Source organism: Anomaloglossus baeobatrachus, chromosome 2 (genome assembly GCF_048569485.1).
Source record: "Anomaloglossus baeobatrachus isolate aAnoBae1 chromosome 2, aAnoBae1.hap1, whole genome shotgun sequence".
NCBI lineage: Eukaryota > Metazoa > Chordata > Amphibia > Anura > Aromobatidae > Anomaloglossus > Anomaloglossus baeobatrachus.
The window spans coordinates 744,132,991-744,156,745 of NC_134354.1; the positions used below are offsets into that span (position 1 = coordinate 744,132,991).

A 23,755-nucleotide genomic window follows, 5' to 3' on the forward strand; every position below is an offset into this window, starting at 1 on the left:
TGTCCACAAGTTAACCGCCTTCCGACTTGCTCTCCATTGAGAATATTTCCTGATCTTAGAAAGCTTTTGAAGAAAATCATAACAAAAACTGCAAAACACTGGATCAGATGTGACCCAGCCTCACATATTGATTACACAGGTCAGAATATCTGAATCAGGATATTGCACACAAATTGTGGAAGGGGGGGGGGGGGAAAGGAAACGTTCTCAGAAGAAAAAAATCTGTCAAAAGTATTAACAAAACAGAGATGAATTAAATATAAGTACATAAAGAAAATTATGATATAGAAAAAAGAAAAATCAAAAACATGAAAGAGATATGAAATATTTGATGATTTTTTTTCTAATAAATTAGGAAATAATGATGTCCCATCCAACTTACAGGAGGAAAATCTATACCAATTATACATAAAAGTCTAAAAAAAAGAGGCAGCCATGTAATCCACACATACAGTGCTGTACAATATATATAGCACGATGCCCTATCACTATACAACACAATATAAGTAAAGAACAATGTATAATAATGACGTGTCATCACATATCACATCATCATCAGTGTTAAAAATGGAGAATAGTAAACTTACCAAGTAAAAATCTTCTTGGATATCTGGGATAGGAGACTGCACACGCCGGGTCTGTGTGCTGCAGGTGGATGACCCAGTGATGGCTGACAGGCTTGTCCATCATCCATCCTGGGGGGATCATGTAGGTCCTGGAGTCTGCCAACACTGGAGGTCAGCAGAAGAGCTGTGCTGGTGCAGCAGTGGCTGACAGTGTGAGCACCCAAAGCCCCCTGGTCACAGCCTAGAGCCCCCTGGTCACAGCCCCCTGATAAAAATCCAACTGATCACAGCCCCCGGGTCACAGCCTACAGCCCCTGCCCACAGATCCTTGATCACAGCCTTTGGCCCCCAGTCCAAAGCTCCCTTATCACAGTCTACAGTCCCCTGCCCACAGCCCCCTGATCACTGCCCAGTGCCCACAGCCCCCTGATCACTGCCCAGTGCCCACAGCCCCCTGATCACTGCCCAGTGCCCACAGCCCCCTGATCACTGCCCAGTGCCCACAGCCCCCTGATCACTGCCCTGTGCCCACAGCCCCCTGATCACTGCCCTGTACCCACAGCCCCCTGATCACTGCCCAAAGCCCCCTGCCCACAGCCCCCTAATTACTGCCCAGTGCCCACAGCCCCCTGATCACTGCCCAAAGCCCCCTGCCCACAGCCCCCTAATTACTGCCCAGTGCCCACAGCCCCCTGATCACTGCCCAAATCCCCCTGCCCACAGCCCCCTAATTACTGCCCAGTGCCCACAGTCCCCTGATCACTGCCCACAGCCCCCTGATCACTGCCCACAGCCCCCTGATGACTGCCCAAAGCCCCCTGCCCACAACCCCCTAATCACTGCCCAGTACCCACAGCCCCCTGATCACTGCCCAGTGCCCACAGCCCCCTGGTCACAGCCTACAGCCCCCAGTCCAAGGCTCCCTTATCACAGCCCCCTGATCACTGCCCACAGCCCCTTGGTCACAGCCCCCTGGTCACTGCCTACAGCCCCCTGATCACTGCCCACAGCCCCTTGGTCACTGCCTACAGCCCCCTGGTCACTGCCTACAGCCCCCTGATCACTGCCCACAGCCCCTTGGTCACTGCCTACAGCCCCTGATCACACCCCACCATCTGTATCGGGTTTCACAGCACCTTCACAGGAGCGAGGTCTGGCAAGGCATTATCAATCGAGTGCAGCAGACTCCAGCTACACATGGCTAGGCTGCTGCGTCGCAGTTCGAATGATCGATCCGGACACAAGGGGGGCTCGCGGCCACTACGGCGCATGCGTTGTTGCGTCACCACATTTGGGCGGGAGAGTGCGGGGCGCGGTGTGTGGCGGTCTGACAGGAAAGTTCAGTGATATACATTGCACGCGTCACGCCGGGCGCAGGGAGTGTGGAGCCGTCGTGGCCATGTTTCCTGTGTAGTAATACTGCGGCTTCTGACTGCAGGCACACGGCTTTCAATGCGGAAGATTTAGCAGCTGTGCACACATTATTTCAATTGTGTCACAATATTTCAGTCAAGATTTTAGTTTTTGGACTTGTTTCTTCTTCTAGGAGACGTAACTTTTATTTTTCCATCAACTTAACCTATGAGGGGGTGTTTTTGTGAGAGGATTTTTTAATGACTGCGTTCATTTTATATATGCTGAAAAACTGAGGGAGCCAGGATCACCGTGCAATGAAATGGTTAAAAAAATCAATACTACAAGTTGTTTTTTTTGGAAAAGCAATACTTACCAATTTGTTTTTTTCACAGCATTCAGTGACCAGCCAAAATGATCAGTTATTAGCCAAATCCAAGAGATTACAGCAATAATAGACTTGTTTAGTTTTTTTTTTTAATTTTTGTGGTTATTATTTATTATTATAGCGTCATTTATTCCATGGCGCTTTACAAGTGAAAGAGGGTATACGTACAACAAATCATTAACAGTACAAGACAGACTGGTATAGGAGGAGAGAGGACCCTGCCCACGAGGGCTCAGAGTCTACAGGAAATGGGTGATGGTACAATAAATGAGGACAGAGCTGGTTGCGCAGTGGTCTACTGGACTGAGGGCTGTTGTAGGCTTGTTGGAAGAGGTGGGTCTTGAGGTTCCTCTTGAAGCTTTCCACCGTAGGGGAGAGTCTGATGTGCTGAGGTACAGCGTTCCAGAGTATGGGGGAGGTACAGGAGAAATCTTGTACGCGATTGTGGGAAGAGGAGATAAGAGAGGAGTAGAAAAGGAGATCTTGTGAGGATCTGAGGTTGCGTGCAGGTAGGTACCGGGAGACTAGGTCACAGATGTAAGGAGGAGACAGGTTGTGGATGGCTTTGTATGTCATGGTTAAAGTTTTTAACTGGAGTCGTTGGGCGATGGGAAGCCAGTGAAGGGACTGGCAGAGTGGCGAGGCTGGGGAATAACCGGGGGAGAGGTGGATTAAGCGAGCCGCAGAGTTTAGTATAGATTGGAGGGGTGCAAGAGTGTTGGAAGGGAGGCCAGAGAGCAGGAGGTTGCAGTAGTCGAGGCGGGAAATGATGAGGGCATGCACTAATGTTTTTGCTGATTCTTGGTTAAGGAAAGCACGGATCCAGGAGATATTTTTGAGTTGTAGTCTGGATGAGGTGAAGAGGGCTTGGATGTGTGGCTTGAAGGATAGAGCAGAGTCAAGGGTTACTCCAAGGCAACGAGCTTGTGAGACTGGGGAGAGTGAGCAACCATCAAGTTTGATGGAAAGCCTTGTTGGAGGAGATGAGTGAGGAGGAGGAAAGACAATGAACACTATTTTGTCCATGTTAAGCTTTAGGAATCACGCAGAGAAGAAGGATGAAATAGCAGACAGACATTGTGGAATTTTGGTTAGTAGAGAGGTAATGTCAGTTCCAGAGAGGTAGATCTGTGTGTCATCGGCATAGAGATGATAGTGAAAGCCGTGGGACTCTTATGAGCTGTCCCAGGCCGAATGTGTAGATGGAGAACAGCAGGGGTCGAAGAACTGAGACTTGGGGGACACCGACAGATAGGGGGCGAGATGAGGAAGAGGTGTGAGAATGGGAGACGCTGAAAGTTCGGTCGGTTAGGTATGAGGAGATCCAAGATAGGGCCAAGTCTGTGATGCCCAGAGATGAGAGAATCTGTAGTAGGAGGGAATGTCTACTGTGTCGAAGGCAGAGGACAGGTCCAGGAGGAGGAGGATAGAGTAGTGTCGCTTGGCTTTGGCGGTTAGTAGATCATTGGTGACTTTGGTTAGGGCACTTTCAGTAGAGTGATGTGGTCGGAAGCCAGATTGTAGCCGGTCAAAGAGGGAGCAGGAGGAGAGGTATGAGGACAATTCAAGATGGACATGCTGTTCCAGTAGTTTTGAGGCATAGGGGAGAAGGGATATGGGGCGATAGTTTGACACAGAGGATGGGTCAAGTGAGGGCTTTTTGAGGATGGGTGTAATGGAGGCATGTTTAAAGCATGAGGGGAATACACCACTTGTTAGTGATAGGTTGAAGAGATGGGTTAGGGCTGGGATGAGGACTGCGGTGATGTTGGGGATGAGATGCGATGGGAGAGGGTCAAGTGCACAGGCGGTTGGATGTGATCTTGAGAGTAGAGTGGAAAGATTGTTTTCTGTCATGGTGGAGAAGCTGGATATGGAGAAAGAGGGCTGAATAGCTATGATGAGGGGCTGTGGTGATTGTGAGCCAAAGCTTGCTCTGATGTTGTCAATCTTCTGCTTGAAGAAAGAGGCAAAGTCTTCAGCTGAGATGAGAGGAGAGGGAGGTGGTGCTGGGGGACGGAGGAAAGAATTGAAAGTGTTGAATAGCTGTTTAGGGTTGTGAGAGAGAGGATATGAGGGATGAGAAGTAGGTTTGTTTTGCAGCAGTGAGTGTGGACTTGAAGGTGGTGAGGGCCTCTTTATATTCAATGAAGTGTTCAGTGGAATGAGACTTCTTCCATCTGCGCTCAGCAATTCTTGAAGCCTGTCTCAGTTGTTTAGTCTGACTCGTGTGCCAGGGTTGCCTGTTGATTGTGCGGGTTTTGGTGTGTGTGAGGGGGGCAGCTGATTCGAGAGCTGCAGAGATTGTAGTGTTCTATAAAGTTGCAGCAGCATCTGCATCGTGTAAAAATGCAATGTGTGTGAGAGGGAGAAGGGACTGAGAAAGTGCGTGTAAATCAAGGTGTTTGATATTTCTGAGAGGGTGTGAAAGTTTGTGGAGGTGGGGTTGCCTACTTGGAGGAGAGGGAGGAGAATGTGAATAGGTTGTGGTCAGACAGGGGGAGAGGCGAGTTAGAGAGGTTAGATAGGGAACAGAGGCGAGTGAAGATGAGGTCCAGCGTGTGGCCATCTTTGTGAGTAGCTGCAGAGGACCATCGGGTGAGACCAAAGGAGGAAGTGAGTGTTTTAAGTTTGGAGACAGATGAGTGGGAAGTGTCAATGGGGATTTTGAAATCCCCCATGATGATGGTGGGGATGTCGGTGGAAAGGAAGTGTAGTAGCCAGGTGGTGAAATTATCAAAAAAGGCAGTGGCTGGCTCTGGAGGGGGGTAAATGACAGCCAGTTGGAGGGGGCGTAGATGCGTATGGAGTGCACCTAAAAGAGGGAAGAGTAACAGAGGGTGGTAGTGGAATTGGTGTAAAGGAGTATTAGTCGGACAGGAGCAAACCAACTCCTCCACCATGCTTGTTACTGGGGTGGGGGGTGTGAGAGAGTTGGAGACCGCCATAAGAAAGTGCAGCAGGAGAGGCTGTGTCAGAGGGGGTGAGCCAGGTTTCTGTGATGGCAAGAATGCAAAGTTTATTAGTGATGAAAAGATCATAAATGTAGGAAAGTTTGTTGCAGACAGAGCGAGCATTCCATAGAGCTCCTGTTAGTGGGACTGGGGGAGCGGGGGCTGGGTGGATGGGTATGAGGTTAGAGACGTTGCGGAAATTTGTGATAGGTTGTGGATGAGGGTTTGAAGTGACAATAGGGATGTGAGGAGGACCTGGATTAAAAGAGATATCTCCAGCAGTGAGGAAAAGCAGAGAGAGTGTTAGTAGGTGGGAGCAGGAGAGGCCATGAGATGGTCGTGTGTGTCTGGAGACACTGGGTGAAAGGTGGAGGAAAATATGTGAGGGGAAGGTGAGCTGGGTGGGGAGGATTGGGGGAGAGATGAATAGTTCATAGTACTGGGTTTAGGGATCAGAGGGGGCAGTAGAAAGTGAAGTAATATAGGGGTGAAAGTGAAGGTAAACACAATCATTGTTTACAGTGACTGTTTCCAGTTACCTTCCGGTCACTTCCTGCCCAATTCTGGCCTAATTCAATGCATCATACTTATATGGTGCATACTGGCATTGGTGCAGACGAATAGTCTTGTGCAGACTTTTAGTTGCCCCAATATATACATATACAAGTGCAATCAGCTGTGAAAGGGTGGGGTGCAGCAAGGACCTCTTGATCATTCAATCAAAGAAGCCAGATGCAGCATCACATAGGCAGAGTAAACAAAGGTCATAAAAGGAAGGTGGGGAACAGAGGGGGAAGAGGCCACAGTGAGATGCTGGAGCATGCCAGGGAGATATATTTTGGGAAAGTAGAGTGGATGGTTTAATATACCAGGTATTAGCACACACAGCAGAGCAAAGGGGAGATCAGTTCAGTTCATGGGAAAGTAGAGTGGATGGTTTAACATACTTGTATTGGTGCAGACGAAAAGTCTGGTTTAACCCATTCACAACCTACGACATATATGCTGGTATATATCTTGTCCCCCAGCCTGGCTCCCATGGTATATTCAGTATAATGTCCCCCAGTCTGGCTCCCATGCTAGTATACAGTGCCTTGCAAAAGTATTAGACCCCCTTGATTTTTTTTAACCTTTTCCCATATTTCAGGCTTCAAACATAAAGATACAAATTTAAATTTCTTTATCGTTCCTTTGGGAGACCCAGACCATGGGTGTTTAGCTTCTGCCTCCGGAGGACACACAAAGTACTACACTTAAAAGTGTAGCTCCTCCCTTTGAGCTTATACACCCCCTGGTAGCCAGTCCTAGCCAGTTTATCGCTTTGTGTCAGGAGGCATACATCCACACATGCATTCTCATCTGATTTGTTTGACTTTTGGAAAGAGTTTGAAGAAAAGCGGGTCCATGTCTGGACTCCCGGCATGTCCCTTCTCACCCCACTGTGTCGGCGGTGTTGTTAAGGTTGATTTACAAGGCTGCAGCCTTACATGCCGCGCTCCTTCACCATCCCTTCTGGGCTCTGGCTTGAAGTGGGAGCCAGCACGGTCTCCATGCCTGGCAGGAGTCCGGTCTCCATCCACAGCCCCTTGAGGATTCTGTTGGACCGGAGCACTCATCCCCAGGGACATGGCCCTGCGTCTCAGCAGCTAAGTACCTGAGACGTTTATGTTGGGGGTCCCGGTTCTTTATTGTAAGGGGAGAGTATGCTGTATGTGATTGTTTTAACTTTTCCGGCGGGTTCTCTAGCTTTTGCCTGAGAACCGCGCCGATGGTGCCTGCTTGTCGGCCTCGCCGCTTAAATTTAGGCCCCGGCTTCGCCGGAGGCCTAGTTTCATTTTCCTGCCCTCGCATGTCACTCATGCAGAGGGACAGGTTCGGCTCCTCCCGGCGACCGTTCTACACAGGGGAGGGACACTCCCCACTGCTGGGGCGTCCCTCCTTCGCTGCAGGTCTCTATAGCCCTCCAGTTCCCGCTCTTTTATAGGAACGCCCCCTAGTTGCTCAGGCAGAGTTCACTCTGCTCTGGGACATCCTGCATTCTGCATCTCTGCTGAGGTGCTGCGACTGGGGGACCGGGCTTCGGGATCTGGAGGGCACACAACACCGCGCTCAGCGGTCTGGTAAGCCACAGCCGGTCTCCGGTTGTGGACCTCTGTATATTCTCCCGGCCTGGATAGAGTCCTTTTCTAGGTCCATATCCCAGTCATTTGCCGAGTCCATGGGATTTTTGTCCAGGACTTTGATGAATATGCATCAGCCCCCCTCACAGGGTGCCTCTAATACTCTTGACAGAAGATTCCTATCCTCTGACCTCCGTCCATCGGAGCTCACGGAGGATTCATCATCTGATCCCAGACCCCGTCCTTCTAAGAGAAGGCGCAGGGTTTCCTCCCCCTCCCCATCCCACGGCTCTGTCTCAAGAGCTGACTCTCAAGATGAGGAGGATGCCCTCACTGGGGGCTCGGAGGCTATGTATCCCTTCGATTTCTCTGAGGGTGACTCAGATCTTAGTGATTTGATTGCTTCTATTAATTCTGTGCTGGATCTCAATCCGCCAGTGTCAGAGGAGCAACCCTCTCTGGCAGAAAAACATCAGTTTACCTCGCCTAAGAGAGTAAATAGTGTGTTCTTTAACCACTCCAGTTTTCAGACCGCTGTGACCAAACCCAGGGCCTGCCCTGACAAATGCTTTCCAAAGCGTGGTTCTGATGACCGGTTTCCATTTCCACCTGAGGTGGTCAAGGAGTGGTCTCACTCCCCAAAGGTAGACCCTCCGGTGTCTAGGCTCTCAGCCCGGACCGTTGTGTCGGTGGCTGACGGCACCTCACTTAAGGATTCCACTGACCGTCAGATTGACCTTCTGGCCAAATCTGTGTATGAAGCTGCGGGGGCCGCGTTTTCCCCGACTTTTGCAGCAGTGTGGGCTCTCAAAGCCATCTCTGCTTCTCTAGAGGAGATGCATTCCCTCACCAAGGAATCTATGCCTGAGATTGTTACCTTAACTTCTCAGGCTTCAGCTTTTTCATCTTATGCCATGTCTGCCATTCTAGAGGCTGCTCACCGCACTGCGGTGGCTTCAGCTAATTCTCTTGTTTTCCGCAGGATTTTGTGGCTTCGAGAGTGGAAGGCAGATGCTTCTTCCAAGAAGTTTCTTGCTGGGCTCCCTTTTTGCTGGTTCACGGCTGTTTGGTGAACAGCTGGATGAAATCATTAAAGAAGCTACTGGCGGGAAGAGTACTTCCATGCCACAAACCAAGACCAGGAAACCCGCCCAGGGTAGGAATCAATCGAGGTTTCGTTCCTTTCGTTCCTCCAACTGGTCATCCTCTAAGCCTTCCGCCTCGTTCGCTAACTCAGCCAAGGATCAGAAATCCAACTGGCGCCCAAAAGCGCATCCGCAGAAGACCGCAGGAGGTTCTGCCACTAAGGCAGCTTCCTCATGACTCTCGGCCTGCTCCAGCCACGTCCTTAGTCGGTGGCAGGCTCTCCCACTTTGGCGACGCTTGGTTAAAGCAAGTCTCCGATCAGTGGGTGAGAGACATCATATCTCAGGGCTACAGGATAGAATTCTCTTCCAGCCCGCCAAACAGATTTTTTCTCTCAACTCCCCCCTGCTCCAAGGTCGCCGCCTTCTCGCAGGCCGTGGCGTCCTTGCAGGGAAACGGAGTGATTGTCCCAGTTCCCGCTCAGGAACGGTTCAGAGGTTTTTACTCAAATCTCTTCCTAGTTCCAAAAAAGGACGGTACCTTCCGGCCCATCCTGGATCTCAAGCTTCTCAACAAGCATGTCCGGGTGCGGCATTTTCGCATGGAGTCTCTGCGATCAGTCATTGCCTCTATGACCCAAGGGGATTTCCTGGCGTCCATCGACATCAGAGATGCCTATCTACATGTGCCAATCGCAGTGTCACATCAGCGTTGGTTACGTTTTGCGATAGGAGAGGATCATTTCCAATTCGTGGCTCTCCCCTTCGGGTTAGCCACGGCCCCTCGGTCATGGCAGTGATTGCGGTCCTGCACCTCCAGGGGTTAGCAGTGCTTCCTTATCTGGACGACCTTCTGGTCAAGGGTCCATCCAGCGCAGACTGTCAGCGGAGTGTTTCGCTCACTCTCGCCACCCTAGCCAAATTCAGGTGGATTGTCAATCTTCCCAAATCCACTCTGACTCCGACCCAGAGTCTCACGTACCTAGGGATGCAGTTCGAGACTTTGCAGGCACTTGTGAAGTTGCCCTTAATCAAACAGCAGTCTCTCCGGCTAGCGGTGCGCTCTCTCCTGAGGCCCCGCCGTTATTCCCTCAGGCGCCTGATGCAGGTGCTGGGTCAAATGGTGGCCTCCATGGAGGCGGTTCTCTTTGCCCAGTTCCATCTGTGTCCTCTGCAGCTGGACATTCTCCGCTGTTGGGACAAGCGGCCTTCCTCCTTACAGAGGTTAGTGGCTCTGTCGCCACGGACCAGGAGCTCTCTTCAGTGGTGGCTTCGACCCCTCTCCCTGTCCCAAGGGAGCTCCTTCCTGACTCCGTCCTGGGTGATTCTCACCACGGATGCCAGCCTATCCGGCTGGGGAGCGGTACATCTCCACCACAGAGCACAGGGCACTTGGACTCCGTCCGAGTCAGCCCTTTCAATCAATGTGCTGGAAACCAGAGCTGTGCTTCTAGCTCTTCTAGCCTTTCACCACCTGTTGGCGGGCAGGCACATTCGGGTCCAGTCAGACAACGCGACAGCGGTTGCCTACATCAATCACCAAGGCGGGACACGCAGCCGCCTGGCAATGTTGGAGGTCCAACGCATTCTTCAATGGGCGGAGGACTCCAAGTCCACCATATCTGCAGTCCACATCCCTGGCGTAGAAAACTGGGAGGCAGATTATCTCAGCCGTCAATCCGTGGACGGTGGCGAGTGGTCCCTGCACCCGGCAGTGTTTCAGTCAATCTGCCGCAAGTGGGGCACTCCGGTCGTGGACCTAATGGCATCCCGTCACAACAACAAGGTTCCGGTTTACGTGGCTCGCTCCCACGATCCTCAGGCCTTCGCCGCGGACGCTCTGGTTCAAGACTGGTCCCAGTTTCGTCTGTCCTACGTGTTTCCCCCTCTAGCTCTCTTGCCCAGAGTCCTGCGCAAGATCAGAATGGAGGGTCGTCAAGTCATCCTCATTGCACCGGACTGGCCCAGGCGAGCTTGGTATCCGGACCTGCTCCAACTGTCCGTGGAGATGCCGTGGCATCTTCCGGACCGTCCAGACCTGCTCTCGCAAGGTCCGTTTTTCCGCCCGAATTCTGCGGCCCTCAAATTGAGTCCTGGATTTTGACGGCTTCTGGTATTCCTCCTGAAGTCATCTCCACTATGACTCGGGCCCGTAAGTCTTCCTCCGTCAAGATCTATCACAGGACTTGGAAAATTTTCCTGTCCTGGTGTCGCTCTTCCGGCCATTCTCCTTGGCCATTCTCGTTGCCGACCCTTCTGTCTTTTTTACAGTCCGGTCTGCAGCTAGGACTGTCCCTCAACTCTCTCAAGGGACAAGTCTCAGCTCTATCAGTGCTGTTCCAGCGGCGTCTCGCCCGGCTGGCTCAGGTCCGCACCTTCATGCAAGGTGCGTCTCACATCATTCCGCCTTATCAGCGGCCCTTGGATCCCTGGGACCTTAACTTGGTCGTCACGGTATTGCAGAAACCCCCTTTCGAGCCTCTTAGGGAGGTTTCTTTGTATCGTCTTTCTCAAAAGGTGGCCTTTCTAGTTGCCATAACTTCTCTCAGGAGAGTCTCTGATTTGGCTGCGCTCTCCTCGGAGTCACCTTTTTTGGTTTTTCACCAAGACAAGGTAGTTCTCCGTCCGACCCCGGACTTTCTTCCTAAGGTGGTCTCTCCCTTCCACCTTAACCAGGATATTTCCTTGCCTTCCTTCTGTCCGGCCCCTGTTCATCGCTTTGAGAAAGCGCTGCATACTCTAGATCTGGTGCGTGCTCTCCGGATTTATGTGTCTCGCACCGCTGCGCTTAGGCGGTGCACCTCTCTTTTTGTGCTAACCACAGGGCGGCGCAAGGGTCTCTCTGCTTCTAAGCCGACCTTGGCCCGTTGGATTAGATCAACCATTTCGGACGTCTACCAGAGTACTCGGGTGCCTCCCCCGCCGGGGATCAAAGCACACTCGACCAGAGCTGTCGGTGCCTCTTTGGCTTTTAGGCACCGGGCTACAGCTCAACAAGTCTGTCAGGCTGCCACTTGGACTAGCCTGCATACCTTTTCGAAGCACTACCAAGTGCATGCTCATGCTTCGGCAGATGCGAGCTTGGGCAGACGCATCCTTCAGGCGGCTGTCGCCCACTTGTGAAGTTAGGCTCCGCCTACTTCTTAGTTTTTTCTGTTTATTCCCACCCAGGGACAGCTTTGGAACGTCCCATGGTCTGGGTCTCCCAAAGGAACGATAAAGAAAAAGAGAATTTTGTTACTTACCGTAAATTCTTTTTCTTATAGTTCCGTATTGGGAGACCCAGCTCCCTCCCTGTTGCCTGTTGGCAATTTTCTTGTTCCGTGTGTTATCACCGGCTGTTGTCGTGGACAGAGTCTCCGGTTGTTCCGGTTCTTACTCGGTTCTACTTGTGGGTGGCTATTCTCCTTCAGCTTTTGCACTAAACTGGCTAGGACTGGCTATCAGGGGGTGTATAAGCTCAAAGGGAGGAGCTACACTTTTAAGTGTAGTACTTTGTGTGTCCTCCGGAGGCAGAAGCTAAACACCCAATGTCTGGGTCTCCCAATACGGAACTATAAGAAAAAGAATTTACGGTAAGTAACAAAATTCTCTTTTTTATGGTGAAGAATCAACAACAAGTGGGACACAATTGTGAAGTTGAACGGAATTTATTGCTTATTTTAAACTTTTTTAAAAAATAAAAAAAAATGAAAAATTGGGGCGTGCAATATTATTCGTCCCCTTTAAGTTAATACTTTGTTGCGCCACCTTTTGCTGTGATTACTGCTGCAAGCCACTTGGGGTATGTGTCTATTAGTTTTGCACATCGAGAGACTGAAATTCTTTCCCATTCTTCCTTTGCAAACACCTGGAGCTGAGTGAGGTTGGATAGAGAGCGTTTGTGAACTGCAGTTTTCAGCTCTTTACACAGATTCTCGATTGGATTCAGGTCTGGACTTTCACTTGGCCATTCTAACACCTGGATACGTTTATTTGTGAACCATTCCATTGTAGATTTTGCTTTATCTTTGGGATCATTGTCATTTTGGAAGACAAATCTCCATCCCAGTCTCAGGTCTTTTGCAGACTCCAACAGGTTTTCTTCAAGAATGGTCCTGTATTTGGCTCCATCCATCTTCCCTGTCCCTGCTGAAGAAAAGCAGGCCCAAACCATGATGCTGCCACCACCATTTTTGACAGTGGGGATCGTGTATTCAGGGTTTTGGTTTCATCTAACCAGAGCACCTTCTTCCACGTTTGGTGTGTCTCCCAGGGGGCTTGTGGCATACTTTAAACGACCATTTATGGATATCTTTGAGAAATGGCTTTCTTCTTGCCACTCTTCCATAAAGGCCAGATTTGTGCAGTGTACGACTGATTGTTGTCTTATGGACAGACTCTCCGACCTCAGCTGTAGATCTCTGCAGTTCATCCAGAGTGATCATGGGCCTCTTGGCTGCATCTCTGATCAGTCTTCTCCTTGTTTGAGATGAAAGTTTTGAGGGACGGCTGGGTCTTGGTAGATTTGCAGTGGTATGATTTCAATATGATCGCTTGCACAGTGCTTCTTGGGATGTTTAAAATTTTGGAAATATTTTTATAACCAAATCCAGTTTTAAACGTCTTCACAACAGTATCACGGACCTGCCTGTTGTGTTCCTCAGTCTTCATGATGCTCTATGTGCTTTAAACAGAACACTGAGACTATCACAGAGCAGGTGCATTTATACGGAGACTTGATTACACACAGGTGGATTATATGTATCATCATCAGTCATTTAGGACAACATTGGATCATTTAATTCCGAGATCCTCAATGAACTTCTGGAAGTGGGTGCGTGGCCTGCACGCTGATGGCGACGGCTGCTTGAAGGAGAGCTCTGTGCTGAAGCAGGATAAACCGGCTCTTATCAGCTCACAGATAACAGGATTACCAGCTACAGGAGGTGTGAGTAACCCCAGCAATGCCTAAAGGCCCCGTCACACTAAGCAACATCGCTAGCAACATCGCTGCTAACGAACAACTTTTGTGACGTTGCTAGCGATGTTGCTGTGTGTGACATCCAGCAACAACCTGGCCCCTGCTGTGAGGTCGTTGGTTGTTGCTGAATGTCCTGGGCCATTTTTTAGTTGTTGCTGTCCCGCTGTGAAGCACAGATCGCTGTGTGTGACAGCGAGACAGCAACAACTAAATGTGCAGGCAGCAGGAGCCGGCTTCTGTGGAGGCTGGTAACCAATGTAAACATCGGGTAACCAAGAAGCCCTGTCCTTGGTTACCCAATATTTACCTTTAATACCAGCCTCCGCCGCTCTCACTGCCTGTGCTGCCGGCTCCTGCTGTGTGCACATGTAGCTGCAGGACACATCGGGTTAATTAACCCGATGTGTGCTGTAGCTAGGAGAGCAGGGAGCCAGCGCTAAGCATTGTGCGCTGCTCCCTGCTCTGTGCACATTTAGCTGCAGCACACATCGGGAAATTAACCCCATGTGTGCTGTAACTAGGAGAGCAGGGAGCCAGCGCTAAGCATTGTGCGCTGCTCCCTGCTCTCTGCACATGTAGCTACAGCACACATCGTGTAATTAACCTGATGTGTGCTGTAACTAGGAGAGCAGGGAGCCAGCGCTCAGTGTGCGCTGCTCCCTGCTCTCTGCACGTGTAGCTCCGTGCGGTGGTAACCAAGGTAAATATCGGGTTGGTTACCCGATATTTACCTTAGTTACCAAGTGCAGCAGCTTCCACGCGGCGCTGGGGGCTTGTCACTGGTTGCTGGTGACCTCACCAGCAACTTGTGTAGCCACGCTCCAGCGATCCCTGCCAGGTCAGGTTGCTGGTGGGATCGCTGGAGCGTCGCAGTGTGACATCTCACCAGCAACCTCCTAGCAACTTACCAGCGATCCCTATCGTTGTTGGGATCGCTGGTAAGTTGCTTAGTGTGACTGGACCTTAAGGGGAGACCTAAAAAAACTGACACTCCAGCCATACTCACAGACTTCTACCCCCGGGATAGGGATCTCTCCTCACCAAGCAAGATGACGCTGGCTTCCCACTCAGCTTCTTCCCACTCCTCACAAGGAGATGCAGGCTGCTTGAAAGGCAGCACAGGCATTCCTCTTAGGCAATGTGCGCACGTGTGCGTAATTCATGCAGTTATGCTGCGCTTTGTAGCGCAGCGTAACTGCATGCGTCCTGCGTCCCCTGCACAATCTATGGAGATTGTGCAGGGGCCGTGCGCATGTGGCATATTAGAACGCAGCGCTTCGGCTGCTGCCCGAATCGCTGCGTTCTAAGAAGTGACATGTCACTTCTTCCGTGCGCTGTGCCTGCAGCCCCTGCTCTGTCTATGGCAGGAGCTGCAGGCACAGCGCACGTTCTCGCCGGCACCATGCGCTTCAGAACACAGCTTTTCAGCTGTGCTCTGAAGCGCACCTTTTCGGTGCGGTGCAGAGCGCACACGTGCGCACATAGCCTTACAGAGGAAACAATGCAATCTCTGCTGAAAACGATGAGGGCTTCCCTGCAGGCTGATCTCAGAGAAATAGTAAGAGAGCTGAAGGAAGAAATCAGGTCCCTGGGTGATCGCACAGAGCATGTAGAAACTAAAATGGCTGAATTTGCAACATCACATAACAATCTGATAGATGCTAACACAGCTTTGGAAAAGGAGGTAGAGGCACCAAAACTTAAAATCAGTGATATAGAGGACAGATCCCGAAGAAATAACCTAAAAATCAGAGGGATTCCCTCATCAGTAGCAGATAAAGACCTCCAGGAATACTTCCACAAGTTTCTGCAGCTTATACTCCCTGGATGGGACACCAGAGACCTGATAGTGGACAGAATTCATAGAGTCCCTAAATCCAAAGGCATAGATCCAGCTCTGCCTAAAGATGTCCTGGCTAGACTTCATTTCTATAAAACAAAAGAAGCTGTGCTGCACACACTGAGGGGAAGTCCAGCCCTGCCAGACACTTTCATGGGACTAAAAATCTTCCCAGATCTTTCTGCTGCAACTCTTAATAAAAGAAGAGAATTTGCCCACCTTTCTAAACTCCTTAGAGATCAAGACATCAAGTACAAGTGGGGTTTTCCGGTGAAGATGATAATGTTCAAAGATGGAGGCACTCACATGTCATACTCCTCAGCTGGGCAAATTGCTGGGTGACTGGGGAATAGCCCACCCAGCAAACTCTGGTGGGCGGGAGAATCAAAGAGGCCCTCCAGACAGGATTAACCCTGAATGGTCAGTAGCTTAGCTGGGACTCCTTCCTGCTTATGGCACCTGCTGTCCCTGCTCCTGTGACACGGAATGTCACGTAGCCCCCCTGATGTTCTCGCCTATGGCGAGCGGTTATACACCGGGCACCCTACTCAGGGCAAACCGGTGTTGTTGGAACTTTTTTGTTTTTGTTCCTCTTCTCACAAATGTTCCTTAATTTTTTTTGGAAATTTCTCTCAATTCCTTGCTGGTCTAGCCCCTCTCATCCCTGATGGCGTTCCTAGGAATTCAAACCCCCCTGCGGCTCCAATATGAGAATTAAGATATTGTCTATTAATGTGAACGGACTCAACTCCCCAGCAAAAAGGTCAATGATGTGGAGAGAGGTGAAGGCATCTAACTGTGATATAGCGTGCATTCAGGAGACTAACCTTCTTTACACAGATAATAAACGGCTACTTCATCCAAGGTTCCAACACACCTTTTTTGCTAATGACTCAAAAAAAAGAGGTATGATAATCCAATTCCGATATCCAGAAAGCAAGGAGGCTGTGGGAAAAAAAGGCGCAAATAGGGTCTTACCCGGTATAACAGTGTGAGGTGAATGTAAGAAGGGACACTCACCTGATAAGGTTGTGACAGTCACAACCCCTCTAACAGCATAAAAGTAGCGTGGAAGGCAGCAGTCCCGCGAAACAGAGTAGTTACGGACAGCAGGAGAAAAGCAGGTTAAAGTACCGCGCCAAACCACAGGAGTACAAATGGAATTAATAGATCTCTTTTCTTTATTTTCACAGGTCTACGCGTTTCAAGGACATATCCGTCCTCTTCCTCAGGACAAATGCAGAGAATACCATTGGTATTCTTTGTCCTGAGGAAGAGGACGGATATGTCCTTGAAACGCGTAGACCTGTGAAAATAAAGAAAAGAGATCTATTAATTCCATTTGTACTCCTGTGGTTTGGCGCGGTACTTTAACCTGCTCCTCAAAAAAAAGAGGAGGAGTGGCCATTTTAATAAAGAACTCAGTGGCCTTTAAATTGATAAATGTCAGTTATGGAGCGGATGGAAGATATATTATTTTGTCTTGTTATATCAACAGCATCCCTTATACCTTGGCAACGGTCTACTCCCCAAATTCATCACAATTTACCTTTGCTAGGAAATTTTTCCAAGCATTCAAAGATACTGCCACAGGGGCGGAAATCATCTGTGGAGACTTTAATATACCTGTTATACGCTCCATGGATTGCTCCAACACCAGCATCCCACATGCTAAGGAACTTAAGCATCTCATCAAAGAATTCCATTTTCATGACATCTGGAGATATTTGCACGCATCAGAAAGAGACTATACATTCTTCTCTTCCAGGCATCGTTCATACAGTAGAATTGATTTTTTTTTTGGTCAACAGCAAATCTATAAGTAATTGTGTGGCAGCTTATATTGGTTTAATTACTTGGACAGATCATGCGACGATCTCTTTGTCTGTTCAGGGTAGCTTTAATGTTCAAAATTCCCCTAGGTGGAGACTGAATACCAGCTTGCTTGGTAGGCAGAAGGTACATGATGAAGTAGAGTCAGTGTTAACAGAATATTTTAAACTTAATAATAATGGGGAAATTTCTGACGAGACCCTGTGGGCTGCTCATAAAGCAGTAGTCAGAGGGCAGCTCATAAAAATAGCCTCCATCCAAAAAAGGCAAAAAGACGCAGATATTAAATATATATTAACCCGTATTCATCACCTTGAATCCCTGAATAAAGCCAAAGCAACCCCTAACTTGACTAAAGAAATTGTAACCCATAGATTCCAACTAATATCCCTACTCCTGCAAAAAACGAACATAATCTTAAAAAAAATAGATCGACATTTTATGCTATGGCGGATAGAGCGGGGTCCTTATTGGCAAGAAGGACCAAAAACGTGAGATTCAATCTAAAATAGAATTCCTCAGGGACCCAAACGGAACAATCACTAGACATCCCATTGAAATAGCAGAAGCATTTGCGAAATACTATGAGGCCCTATATAATCTAAAATATGATTCCAATACGTCACAGCCGACTCAAGTGGATATACAGGGTTTCCTAGACACCCTGGATCTTCCCCGGGTCTCAGATGAGGAATTAGAGGAACTTAATCTTCCCTTTACTACACATGAAATCCTAGGTGCCATCAAAATGACTAAGTCTAACTCTGCCCCGGGTCCCGATGGGCTGCCATACGAATATTACAAACAATTTACTTCACTCTGTCCCCCTTTATGTTAAAAACCTTCAATTTTTGGCAAAATAAAGGGTCAATTTCCCCAGACAACTTAGAAGCGATTATTATCACGCTACCCAAGCCAGGGAAACCTGCAGACACCCTGGGTATTTTTAGGCCCATTTCACTCCTAAATTGTGATGTTAAAATTTATGCCAAACTAGTGGCAGATAGACTTCATAAAGTGATCCCGACCTTAGTGGCTCCAGACCAAGTTGGTTTTGTGACAGGCAGGCAATCTAAGGATGGCACCAGACGGATGCTTGACTTGATTGGACTGGTGGAGATATCGGGTGAACCCAGTGCATTCCTGTCTCTTGATGCTGAAAAAGCCTTTGACAGGGTGCACTGGGGATACCTGGAGAGAGTTCTAACAAAATTCGGGTTCTTGGGGAAAATCAAGTCATCCATTCTAGCCCTCTACTCTTACCCAAATGCGTCAGTGTTGGCATCGGGGTTTCTGTCATCTAAATTTTAAATACGTAATGGCACCCGCCAGGGGTGTCCATTGTCTCCCGCTATTTTTGCTTTAGTGGTAGAACCTCTGGCGGAAGCTATACGAAAAAACATAGCCATTTCTGGTATAAGAGTTGGGGAATTTGAACATAAACTTGGTTTATACGCAGATGATGTGATAATTTCCTGTTCTAACCCTGCAGTGTCGATTCCAGCAGTGGTGAACACATTATTGAACTTTTCTAAAGTGTCGTATTATAAGCTTAATGCGGCAAAGTCTTTGATACTGCCGTTTAATGTACCGGTGGAGGCCAGGAGTGCGCTGGAGGGGGCCTTTCAATTCAAATGGTGCGACAGGGGGATACCTTATTTGGGTATTAAGCTGACACCATCGCAGATGTTAATTAAAGAAAATTTGGAACCTCTGATCCAAAATTTAGAAAAGGAATTGGGAAGGTATGAAAAAATATCATTGTCCTGGATGGCCAGGATACAGTCCTTTAAAATGGTTTTCTTATCCAAAATATTGTATGTGCTCAGATGCCTTCCCATCAAAATTTCTCACAAAACCCTGATGAAACTTCAATCGTTGACTAACAAATTTGTCTGGGGAAATAAAAGGGCTAGGGTCGCAGGTAAAGTGTTATACCCCCCATATGACTTAGGGGGATTGGGCACCCCAAACATAACGGCATATTATAAAGCCTTACTAATTGAATCACTAAAGGAATGGTGGCGTCCAGGTAATTCACATAGATGGGCTCAGATTGAAAATTTCCTGTCCCGCCAGGGCTCGGTCAGAAGAATGATGGAAGCAGAATATTTGAGCCGTTCACGGTTCTCCCCGTGTGTTCCCACCATGTCAGCCTCCCTGGAGGTCTGGCGAAATGACTTGATTCATAAGATTCAGATTCCTCTTTCAGAGATTTCCCTCAAGTCGTTGGAATCTCAAATCCAATCTGGCCAGGTGGGAGGGATCGGGCATTACAGTGCTGGCGGATCTATACTCTGATTTGGGTGTTAACCCCTTTAATGAAATAGTATGGGAACACCCCTCTTTAAAGGGCTGTTTCTATCAACACATCCAAATTAGTCATTTTCTGGCCACTAAATTTCCTCCAAAGTCGAATCCTCTGTTACCTACAACAAAGGCTTTGGTATTTAAAAAGATAATTAAATCCAAAGGTATCTCCTCGACATACAAATGGCTCAATAACCCCCCCCGAAGAGCAAAAATCTCCTTATATGAATAAATGGGACGTGGAGTTGAGTGTCTCTACCTCTCCTTCAAACTGGCACTCGGTATCAGCAAATATCCAAAAATATTCCAAGTGTATAAATCATCTGGAGCAACTGAAAAAAGTACACCTGCGATGGTATCGGTCCCCAGCCAACTTAGCACAGTTCCTCCCAAATTATTCGCCACATTGTTGGAAGGGCTGCCTCCAAAGGGGTACTCTTGGTCACTGCTGGTGGGCTTGTCCCAAGGTTTTCTCGTTCTGGTTGGAGGTGTTTGGCCTGATGGGTGAGCTGACAGGCAATCCTATTAATCCGAATCCAGGTCTGGCTGTGCTAAACGTGTGTATAGAGGAGTTCTCTTGGGAATCCAGGGGTTTATTAGTTCACATTCTAGTTGCTGACAGATATTGCATAAGTTTGCATTGGAAATCCCCAAAGACACCTACATTAGTCGAACTATATAACCGAATTAATCTCCAATGCCAATACGAGTTCTGTCTGGCTCACTCCATCCGCGACAAAAACAAAATACTTCAGATTTGGGACACATGGCTAAACTCTGTATATGCATCTGTTTCCAGGGCAAACTGTTGATAATTAAAAATGGGTCAAAGAGAGTGTTACGCAGGGAGTTCACCCGTACCACATGTCAATATTCAAGGTGTTTAAATCTCTGTTGTTGTTACTGCTCGGGCTACCCCGAAACGCCATCTAATTCCCTCCCTCCCCCCTCCCACTCCCTGGTTGCCTCCTTGCAACCATCCATGGTTCTCCCCCTCCCCCCCACCTCTCTTTCCCCTCCCTTTTCTTATCTTCCTTTCTTACTCTCTGGTTCTGGTTGTTTCGAACCCTTGTTTTGAGGATTAAATAGTAAATTGGTAGGTTGACTCTATACGTATTGGGTATTGATTAACCTAAAAAAGTTGCAACTTGCATCAGACATGATTGCTGGTGGTGTGACAGGAAATGTGAATCATAAAGGTGATACTACCACGTGTTACAGCGTTGTTCTCTTTGTGTATTATTGCCAATGATACCTGAATTTCTCCTTTTTGTAATGTAACTTCCTACAATAAAAATTGATTGGATTAAAAAAAAATGAACTTCTGGAGTGAGTTTGCTGCACAGAAAATAAAGGGGATGAATAATATTGCACGCCCTATTTTTTTTTTTTTTTTTTTTAAGTTTAAAATAAACAATACATTTTGTTCAACTTCACAATTGTGTCCCACTTTTTGTTGATTCTTCACCGTAAAATTAAAATTATTATCTTTATGTTTGAAGCCTGAAATGTGGGAAAAGGTTGAAAGAATCAAGGAGGCTGAATACTTTTGCAAGGCACTGTATATACTGTTCAACAAAATAAAGTGAACACTAAAATACCATTGTGTTGTTTAAGTGTTCCTTTTATTTTTTTTTTAAGCAGTATATAATGTCCCCCAGCCTAGCTCCCATGCTGCTATATATATAGTGTGTCCCCCAGACTGGCTGGAGCATCACTCTGATCAGGAGAAACGTTAAGACACTGCAGACATAAAACCCCATAGGGGGACTAGTAAAATCAATACAAAATGTTAAAAAAAAAGTTTAACACTAGAAGTCCCAGAAATTTCGAGCTCCCCCTGAAGTACTGAAAGAGGGTTAAATGACCCTTAGTTCAAACTGAATAGAACTAACTAGAAACTAAAAGGCTAAACTTAATGGAAAACCTCCTGTGGTGCGACAGTAATGGCCTTAATTACAGAACAAAAGATGGTGATTATAGGATGTTAGGTAAAATCCTTCAGGTCATTCGACCCGTCTCTGGGTTCCAAAGGTAGAAATGTTAAATGACCCCGCTCTGGGACTTCTAGTGTTAAAAATATTAAAAAATAAAAAAAACTTAAAAGTTCAAATTGCGAATAAAACAATAAAAAACATATATTTGGTATCGCTTTCAGAAATCCCCGATTTATCAAAATATATTCTCAATTAATCAGTACATGGTGTAGTGAGAAAAGAAAACAAACAACAAAATTACGTTTTCTTGGTCGCCGCAACATTTCATTAAAATGCAATAACAGGCGAACAAAGCCTCACATATGTGCAGAAATTGTATCATTAAAAACGTCAGCTGAAGATGCAAACAATAAGCAGTCATTGAGTCCCAGATCAAAAAAATGAGAACGCTACAGGCGACAAAAGCGCAATTTTTTTCACCACTTATATAAAAGTAAAACCATATGTTTGGTATCTATGAACTTGTATTGACCTGGGGAGTCATAATGCCAGGTAATTTTTACCCTATAGTGAACATGGTAAATAAAAAAAACCCTCAAAACCATCGTGGAATTGCATTTTTTTTTTTCTATTTCACCACACGGAATTTTTTTTTTCCTGTTTTTTAGTACAATATAGGGCACAATGAATGGTGTCGTTCAAAAGCACAACTCGTCTCGCAAAAAACAAGTCCTTATATGGCAATATTGAGGGAAAAGTAAAAAAGTTATGGCTCTTAGAATAAAAGGAGGAAAAAAATAAAAATCACCGGGGAATGAGGGGGTTAAATAATTAAGAATTTTGTAAGAAAAAAAGTTTTTTTTCTCGGATTCTTATGTCGCGGACGGGGGCACAGACCACGTCAGGGGGGCTACTTGAGGAGCTCGGATCGAGTGGCGACCGGATCCGGGGCTCCTGCAGCAGCCCGCTGCCCACAACAATAATAAAAGGGGATATTTAAAGGGGAAAAGTCTGTCACTGACACCACCTGTGGGTCGCGGTGATGGCTGGTGGCACCGCTGCTGCCTTAGTATGGGGCGCCTGGGGCTGATGGAGCGGGGCAGCAAGATATCCTTCCACGGGTAGGCATGGTATCCCTTCCACGGGTAGGGGAGATGTTGTCCCGGGGCCCGGGTGCGCTGGGAAGGGAAATGCTGCGGAACATGTTCTGCAGGGCTGGACCAGGTGATAGTGGTGTACTCACAGTTCCAGAGAAATCCACACAGAGTCCAATGGTAAACCAAATTGCCAGTGACCGTTAACCTCCGGCGGGGGTATTCGGGTCCCACACCCTGGTACAGCAAACAGGGGTCCCTTCCTCCTGCACTCAAAGTTTGTGTTTGTGGTTTGCCTTTTCCGCTTGAAACGGGGAAGTCCACTCCCGGTGATTCTATGCGTTGGGAGCTGTGGCCCATAAGATCTGACCCTTGGGATGTCTGTAGGCGGTTGCGGACACCCTATCCCCCGCGTTGGGCTTCCGTCTCGCTCTCTGGGCTTACTGGTGGAACAAAGCCTGAAACCTTGTCCCCGGCTTGCTAATTGACAAGGTGCTTGAAGCTGCCTTCGCCCTAGGGTCCAGGCACCCCGACTGTGCACGGCCTCCGGACCGGATTCCCGCTGTCGGCACCAGCGGGCTACAACCCTGCCCCGGTCCACTTTAGGTCTCCCGCGACCGGATCTCCATCGCCTGTGGTCCTGTTTGCCGTCTGTCACCTAGTCAGTAGTCCGGTAGTCCAGGGACCCCAACCCCTGACTCAGCTGTCACTCCACTCCTCTCACTTCCTCTGTCTAAGCTTGACTCCGACTGTTGTGTTCCCTCTCCTGACACCTTAGGACCGCTAGGTGAGCGTTCCTATCCGCCTGGTCCCGCCCACTGGTGTGTCCCTATTGTCATGGGGGGTGACTAGGCTTTGCTGGCTGGTGTTGTGTACCATGGATGTGGGTTTGTGTTGGTATGTCAAGGAGGATGGAGTCCTGCACCTGGTAGATTTGTGCAGCCTCTGTGACAACCTGGGTTTGCCAGGGCGTCACACTTATATTTTTCATGGATGAGCCTGTGAAACTGCTTGTTTGATTTTTTTGCATGACGAGCTGACGTTTTTATTGATACTGCTTTGTTGTTCAGAAGATGCATTGATATTTGTTTTCCGTTTCCATAAAAACACAGCTTTAATGAAAGACTTTTTTAAAATACAAAGACTACTTTTCTTGTAATAAAGATAAGCCACAAAAGTATACCATCTCTGAGTCAGGAAAAATCCAAAGGTTCTTTAAACCGCACCTCAGACGCGTTTCGAGGTCTAGAGCCATGTGCTCGAAATGCGTCTAATGTGCGGTTTAAAGAACCTTTGGATTTTTCCTGACTCA

At 48.0% G+C, this 23,755-nt stretch overlaps 1 protein-coding gene across 2 annotated transcripts in view; it reads right to left on the minus strand.

Annotated features, from left to right (window-relative positions):
- SLC35F2 (solute carrier family 35 member F2) overlaps positions 1-23,755 on the minus strand; it is a 114,630-nt gene that overhangs the window by 57,187 nt on the left and 33,688 nt on the right. Inside the window, exon 1 of one of the 2 annotated variants that reach the window (XM_075334658.1) lies at positions 588-950. The exons of the other annotated variant lie outside the window; for it this stretch is intronic. Within the exon in view, the coding sequence (XP_075190773.1) occupies positions 588-694 (107 nt within the window). The 5' untranslated portion in view covers positions 695-950. Of the gene's footprint in view, positions 1-587; positions 951-23,755 lie in introns of those variants that run through there. 2 annotated transcript variants of the gene reach the window in all.